Source organism: Triticum aestivum, chromosome 1B (assembly GCF_018294505.1).
Source record: "Triticum aestivum cultivar Chinese Spring chromosome 1B, IWGSC CS RefSeq v2.1, whole genome shotgun sequence".
NCBI lineage: Eukaryota > Viridiplantae > Streptophyta > Magnoliopsida > Poales > Poaceae > Triticum > Triticum aestivum.
This window is the reverse complement of record NC_057795.1, coordinates 148,427,445-148,434,959: the sequence shown is the minus strand read 5'-3', so window position 1 is coordinate 148,434,959 and position 7,515 is coordinate 148,427,445. Positions and strand designations below refer to the sequence as shown.

At 48.5% G+C, this 7,515-nt stretch overlaps 1 protein-coding gene across 1 annotated transcript; it reads right to left on the bottom strand.

Annotated features, from left to right (window-relative positions):
- Positions 1–210: 210 nt before the first annotated feature.
- On the bottom strand, positions 211–1,997 carry LOC123088510 (indole-2-monooxygenase). Its single transcript, XM_044510719.1, has 3 exons — positions 1,479–1,997; positions 939–1,388; positions 211–843 (listed from the first exon to the last, which is right to left on the bottom strand). Exons 1-3 carry the CDS (start codon positions 1,995–1,997, stop codon positions 211–213), a joined length of 1,602 nt encoding a protein of 533 aa, XP_044366654.1.
- Positions 1,998–7,515: the final 5,518 nt, after the last annotated feature.

The following is a 7,515-nucleotide window of genomic DNA, read 5'->3' as shown; positions in this document are numbered from 1 at the left end:
TAGGATGCACACAGCAAACATAAATCAAGGTCCAGTCACCGAGTTTCAGACAGTGAAGAAGAAGAAAAAAAAATACAACCACAACCAGTCAAACTCGAGATTACATAGCTCATTCACATAGTCTACGATTGGCTCGCCTACACAGTGTACACACTATGTTCTAAAAAAACATATGCAACGGTATACAAATATGGACGCACTATGTACCGATCACGCAACCACGTGGGTGTTGGGGACAAGCATGAGCTTCTCCTTTCTACGCACAGTCAGACCAAACACCTCCGTCATATCGATCTCGTCCCTCTCCATGCCGACCGGCAGCTCCCAGTCGAAGCAGTATGCGAGGTTCGCCAGCATGATCTCGACGGTAGCCAACCCGAAGTTGAGACCGGGGCATATTCTCCGGCCAGCCCCGAATGGCACGAACTGAAAGTCTTTGCCCGTCAAGTCCACCGCTGCCGCGGTGCCACCCTCGAGGAATCTCTCAGGCACGAAGTCGTCCGGCTTCTCCCAGGACCCGGGGTCTCTGCCAATAGCCCATGCGTTGACGATGACTCGAGTCTCAGAAGGTATGCTGTAGCCGTCGAGGTCGCAGTCCGCCATCGCCAGGTGTGGGAGGAGGAGCGGCGCCGGCGGATGCAGTCGGAGCGCCTCCTTCACCACAGCCTTCAGATAGGTCATGCCGGCCAGGTTATGCTCCTCGACAAATTCTTGTCCGGCGGGAGTGCCGCGTCGCACCTCAGCTTGCAGCTTGACCATGAGTTGATCAGGTTTGCGCATGAGCTCGGCCATGGCGAATTCTAGGACCAGAGACGATGTGTCCGTGCCCGCTCCGAACAGGTCCTGTACGTACGTACATTGTTCACCAGAGGTAATTGTGTGAGGCAATATAACCCGGTGCGTGTAACGTATTTTTCTATATTTAATTACTTGCTCACCATTAAGATGGCCTTGATATGGTCTCTGGTGATGCCATGAAACTCTTGCTGAACCGATAGCAACACGTCGATGAAGTCACTCTCTCCTTGCTCGTCGACACCGTTCTCCCTGCCATGGTGCATCGGGTTTTTCTCGTGGTCTCTTATTATCGCTTCTAGCAGTTCGTCCCACCGCTTGTGTGTCGTCTCGACGTTGTTGCGGACGAACCTATGGAGAAGACGTACCTTGGCTAACCTTGGGAAGTAGTCCTCCATATGAAACCCTCCGACGAGAGCTGAGTTTTCCTCGATCAGCTCTCTGAACATTTTATTCCGGCCTTCCGCCCTGAAGAACTTACCCGACACAGCGCGGCACACCACATCGTTGGCGTAGGTGTTCACCACCTCGCCCAGGTCCACGGCCACGCTCGCCGCCGCGGCCTCACGGATCCTAGAGATCACCACTTTCACCTATACATGCAAGAGCAGAGCAGGTTACGTATATATGTTCTTCATTCTCACAAACATGCATGATCAGATTCAGAGGGTGATGATGCTGACCTCCTGTTGACGGGCGATGCGGAACAACTGGACCTTTTTGACTGTGAAGAGGTGCGTGGTGACGAGCCTCCTCGCCTGCCGCCAGTGCTCGCCGTAGGGGGAGAAGGCGATGTCGGACGACCAGCCGTACAAGAGGGCGTCGGCGATCCTGGACGGCGGGCGGGACGCAAAGAGGTGGTCGTTCGTCCGCATGACCGCCTGGGCGGCTCGTGGGGACGACACGACGAGGTTCGGGACGGAGCCGAGGTGGAGGAGCATGAGGCCGTCAGCGGCATGAGTCCTGGAGAGGCTGCGGAGGGAGACGTGAGGGAGATCGCCGACGAGGTGCAGGTGCCCTATGATGGGAAGGGCCGGAGGCGAAGGAGGGAGACGCTTCGCCTTTGCTTGCTTGCTGCTACCGCCTCCGCCGGTTGTGGCCAGACGCAGTAGTAGTATGATGAGCGACAGTAGCAGAAGTGCTTGTAGCTGTAGAGGGGTCTGCTGCATGAGATGGTACACTACTTCTACACAGCGAGCCATGGGGTAGGCTGGGGTGCAACTGGTGTGTGGTATGGAGAGAGCTGAGGATGCATACTATTATTTATAGCTGCGTGAGAAGTTTTCCCGCACGTGGTTAATTTATCTTCACCGCTGGGCAAGGCTTCCAGTTCCGTGCTAGACTAGTGGTGCACAGTGGCACCTTTCCTTTTCACGCTTCAGTACTAGTACTATTACTCAGGACGAGAATCCTCTGCCGTTCGGCAGGGTGCTGTTCGACCACTGACTGATGGACCCATCGGGGAACAGGCCCACATGGCAGCGTCACAACGGCAGGAGCCGCCCGTCAGGGGAGCCGCTTCCTATTACTCGAGGGTGGACACATCTCAGCGCGAAGATGCTAAATGGAGCTCCGGCTTCATGGAGCCCGACTATTGAACAAATACTTTTATGTTTCAAAAAATTCTGAAAACAAATACACATATACCCATATAGTACGTACTTTTACATATTTTTGACACAGTCCAATATAATTCATGGATATTAAAAATCAAGGGTTTAACTTTTAATAATGTGTGTAAATTTTACGATGAAATATGTAAAAGTATTGTTCACTCTCAAAATCCAAGATTTTGTTCCGCAGCTTGCAATTCAAGTTCCTTCGTCTTGAAATTTCGCACACATATACATAACATCCTTATATACGTGTATAATTTTTTCCAGATCATTTTGAAACCTAAAAATTTGAATTTTGAAGTTTTAAAAATAGCAGGCTCCATGGAGCTCGTCCTCCAAAAGCCCAATTGTGAAAGGAGAAGCATTTCTAATGGAGTCGGATGCCTGTAGTCAATACTATGCTGTCCCGTGCTAAGATTAGAGATTGCATTTCTTATACGTGTATATATTTGGTATTGATCTACCAAAAAAACTAAATAATATTATTTTGATATTTTTGACACAGTCCAATATAATTCATGGATATTAAAAAATCATGGATATATTTGGCATTTCAAAAAGTCATATTTTTCCTTCAAACTTTTTCAATTATTTCAGTCACTTCCTTATATTTAAAAAGTGATATTTCAAGTATTTCATAAAAACCCATTATTTATGTTATATAAAATTACATTTTGAAATATATTCTACATGTATGGCTATATAACCATACGCATTTCAGTTATTTCGTAAGGATTTTAATTCATCTGAGAAAAAACACCGTCTGAACACTAAAACCCAAGCTAACTCAGATAAAATCAGAATGAAACAACTGACCGCGATAACCTTCTAGAGAAAAAAAGAGTCATCCCACGAATGAGGACGGTATGGCGAAGTGCTCATTATTGTCCTCTATCGGTTGTTGATTGGGAACTTCCTACTGCATTAACTTTTAGTTATTTTACTCTATCCTAAGACTGGGAGTGAAAGTGTATTCCCATCCATTTAGAAAAAGAGAAGGAAAACACGTTGGTGGCGACGTGAGAAAAGACTTGTGGATGTAGTCCAGAGAAAAATGAGGCAAGGAGGTGTTCGACTTGGCGAAATTATTGTCCACTAGATGGTTAAATACTCGGCTTCATCCTTTTTACCATGGATACATCGAACATAACATCTTATCATGGATGGTTAGAAAGTGGGCAAGAACACGACAGGTTAATCAGCGAGGCTGCAAAATGCACTTTGTCCCGTAATGTGTTTTATTACTACGTAAGTTATTCCCACTATGGCTAGCCTCGGCACGCAATCAACTAAGAGTAGATGATTCACCCGACCAGTAAGCACACGATGGGATATGAAAGTGATCACACGTCAATTGGATCGACATATCCGATTTGAGGTAGCTGACCAGATATGCCATATGGTAGTATTTAATTTCCATAGTGCATTCCGTTTTGAATCCTAGACTATGGTGTTTCATTTGGCTTTAACCTTAAATTGAACTACGAAACTATCTACGTTGGACCTTCAATTTTCTTAAAACCACTTAACATGCTGGAGTTAATGGGCAGATTTATCCAAGTCACATAGCAAAATTTTAGAACAAAGGTGGACATGGACATTTTTCTTGTTTTGGAAATGGTGGAAGTCTATCTTTATTTTTTGAAACACTAAACATGCTACTAAAGGGATAGAAACTTAAGTGTTTCTCAAATTTTGTAAGGGAACATTTACAAATGATTTGTGATTTTTCAAAAAGTGTGGACGTCTCTCCCTCAACTCATGGATGGATGTAAGGCCATCTCCATCAGTTTCTCTTTTCGTAGAAGTTTCTGGTTTAAGGGGAGTTAGACCAAAAAAAAAGAGCTTCAACGATTCCGTGAAAGCACCCCATATAATCAACTTAACCCCCTCCCATCTAGGAGAAGATGACTCTTCCTATAAACCTTTCTCTAAATGCGACTTCGTAAATCTCAACATGATATGCCAGCTCAGTCTCTCGAAGGTGCTCATACAGGTAAGGTGTATGTGTGTGCGTTCATACGGATGAGTGTATGAGCGTATGTATGAGCGCTTGTGTCTGTACTATGTTACAAAAAGAGTCACGAAGTGGAGATATGCATGCATGGGGCTGCATCATGCACTCTGCAAGAAATGCATGAAATCAACTTAATAAATAACAGCGTCGGTCAAATCCATGGGGACCTCTTACACACGTGTCATAAAACACATTGAAGCCCCTCTAGCGACGTGGGGTAAACCCTAGCCGCCGCCCTCGCCGCCCTACCCTACGTCGCTGCTGCCGGAGGGATGGCCGGCGAGGCCGCGCCGGCCCCTAGGATGGCGGCGGCGGGGCGGATCTGGCCCCTTACGCGCTCCCTCGCCTCCATCCCGCTCCGCCCTGCCCCACCTTGCCCCGCCCCGCGACTTCCTCTTGCGACCAACAGCCTCCTCCGGCTGATCCGGCAAGGGCTACGACGTGCCTTGGCCATGCTGCGAGGCCGGATCCGGGCCCTCCTCGACGGTCGCCCCTCGGCGTGACTCAGGGCCCCCGTGCGCGACTACGAGCTCGCTCCTCGCACGCCCCTCCTCTGGACGCGCGTGGTTGTGGCTCCCCGTATGGGCTGCTCCTCGCTAGCTGGCCTGGGCCGTCCTCTGGTTGTGGTGCCCCCCCTCACCCACCCCCTAGTTCCATTGATGGCAGGGCATAGCGTCCGCCGCAGTGTGTCGGCCGGTCTGCGCGGCGGGCGTGTTGCTTTTCATGGCGGCCCTCTTCCTCCTCGCGAGTACGTTCTAGCGTTGACCCCTGGCAGCCATGAACGTGCGTCCTCTTCCTGTGTTCCTGGCTGGCCCGGGTCCATGCTGGCACGGCCCTGGACCCGGCATGCTCTGGGAGCTGCGTTCCTCTTCCAGCTTCTTGGGCTTGCCGGGGCCCAGGTGTTTTAGACCCTGGCGGCCCGGATCTGCGCTCCTCTCCGGATCTTGGACCGTCCGCGTTGCTGGCCACCCGTTGCATCGTCTTTGCCTTCGCCCCCGAATTCCCCTCCGCCTATTCGCCCAACCAAGCTCACCTCTACGTGTCGCTCTTGCTCCTGTCGGATTTGTAGCATGCTCTCCCGGTGATGTGCAATGCCGGCTTCAATGACGGGCGTTGCTCCCCTCCCTGCGATTGGTGACTCCGTCATGTGTTTCGACTTCCTCCTCTCCGTCCCGGCGGCTTGGGATTGCTCAGACAAAGGCCAGGGCGAAATTCCTGCTCGGCTTGCTGGTGCTGGCAGCGGCCACACCTGCGGGTGTCGTCCGTTTTTTGGAGGCGCTGCCATGGTCTTCGTCTTAGCCCCTCCTCGAGCATTAGGGGAAACCCAAAGTCCGGGCTCCTGGACCGGACGACGACGGCGTCTTGACACTGTTCCCCTTCTTGAAGGTGTCGTCTTGTTCGCTCGCGGCGTCCCCGACGTTGGAGTTGGATGTTGGTTGTCTTCATTATGTTCGTGTTGCTTCTCAGAGCTGGGAGAGTTTTGTCGTGTTGTTCTTTTCATTTCTTTATGCTGAGCACCCCATGTCCCTCTGCTTCGGGCACCATGTCATCCGTGCATGTGTTGTTCCATACATTGTATTCACTCTTCTTCTTCTATCAATGGAAATAAAGCACATTGAACCAATGGCAACAAATTTGACTTGCCAAAAATGAAAATTCAGTTGCCTGACATATACTAGCTAAAGTGAAAAATGATACCATGCGTAAAATGCAGCAGTAGTCGAGTAGCTAGCTAGGCCTTTATCACATTTCACAAGATGAATATGTCTATGCCCAACAACAAGATGCAGGACAGAAGCAGAGGAGGAGGAAGAGCCATCTGTTGAGTCGAGGAGGACTGAAATGGAGATGAACTGCTGAGCTTTAGATAGACTTGCACAAGAAGATGTGACTTGCATTGAAATGGAAGTAAAGCTCGGGCATGATGAGACCGGAGCCAAAAAAAGCTTAGGTAGGCAAGGACTTCTATACGGATTTTCCCCTTTCCTTGTATTATACGGATTTTGAGACAGAGGAGGTTGCCATCTTTTCTTCAGTGGAATCTGTTACCACACATCAGAATTGAAGTCTTTGTTGGTTATCAAAAAACTTGATTGTCTGTTTACTGTTGTGCAGATTTCATGTGGGTGCTCTGAAGTCTGAACCGATGATATCCAACTTGCTAGTAGTAGAATATCCTTCTTAGGTCTGAGACATTCAACATTTGTTTTTCTTCCTTGGACTTCACATCTGTTACTCACAACTAGATTTTTTTCAATGAGATTCAGAAGCTTAGCAGACTCAGACCAGTTATAGAAAGCTCAACCAGATTCAGAAGCTTAGCAGCAATCACCGTTACCTCAAGATCAATATTTTTCAACCAGATTCAGAAGCTTAGCATATTCAGACCGATTATAGAAAAGCTCAATCAGATTCAGAAGCACAACCAGATGCACTACTATCACCATGATGCGTAAAATGGAGCTCTTTTAGCCAACTCCATTTCTAGCACGCCATCAGGATAGATATTGTTCGACCATCAAGTAATTTCCTTGCTACAGTAGTCCAATGATTGCTCAAGTCAAAGAATTACATCAAGTAATAACCCATAACTAAGTTTCCTGCAACTACTTACTATTGGAAATATGAGCAATTTATCGAATGATTTTATTAACAGAAATACTAGATAAAGCATGACTAAAATAGCTAATATAAAGCAAGTCATGCAATCTGACAGAGAGAAGGTAAACATCGTCTGCATATATGAACTTGAGGTAAACACATCTAGAACAGTCACTAGATGAAGTTGCTTATACGACATAGAACCTAACATATGTAGGACAGAAACTAGAGCCAAGAACTGTAGCAGGACTTCTAACAGAAAGGAGAAGAACACGTACGGCACAGCAGCAGCAGAAGCGCTGGACTTGGGGTCGATGTCCTCGCCTGCCATGTCGTCGAGGAGGTCGTGGACGTCGGGGAAGAAGTCGTCGTCGGGGAAGTAGTCGTCGGCGACCGGATCGTCCGTGATGAAGCAGCCAGTAGTCGCGCAGAGCGCTCCCCAAAAACCTTATCACCCTTCTCCCGTACAGGACTCAAAGAGTGTGG

Excerpts from the sequence above, each read along its gene's own strand:
- LOC123088510 (XM_044510719.1), bottom strand. The coding sequence starts at position 1,997 with ATGGCTCGCTGTGTAGAAGTAGTGTACCATCTCATGCAGCAGACCCCT. Across the intron at positions 1,389-1,478 it reads GCATCGCCCGTCAACAGGAG|GTGAAAGTGGTGATCTCTAG; the intron begins GTCAGCATCATC and ends TTGCATGTATAG. Across the intron at positions 844-938 it reads ATATCAAGGCCATCTTAATG|GACCTGTTCGGAGCGGGCAC; the intron begins GTGAGCAAGTAA and ends ACGTACGTACAG.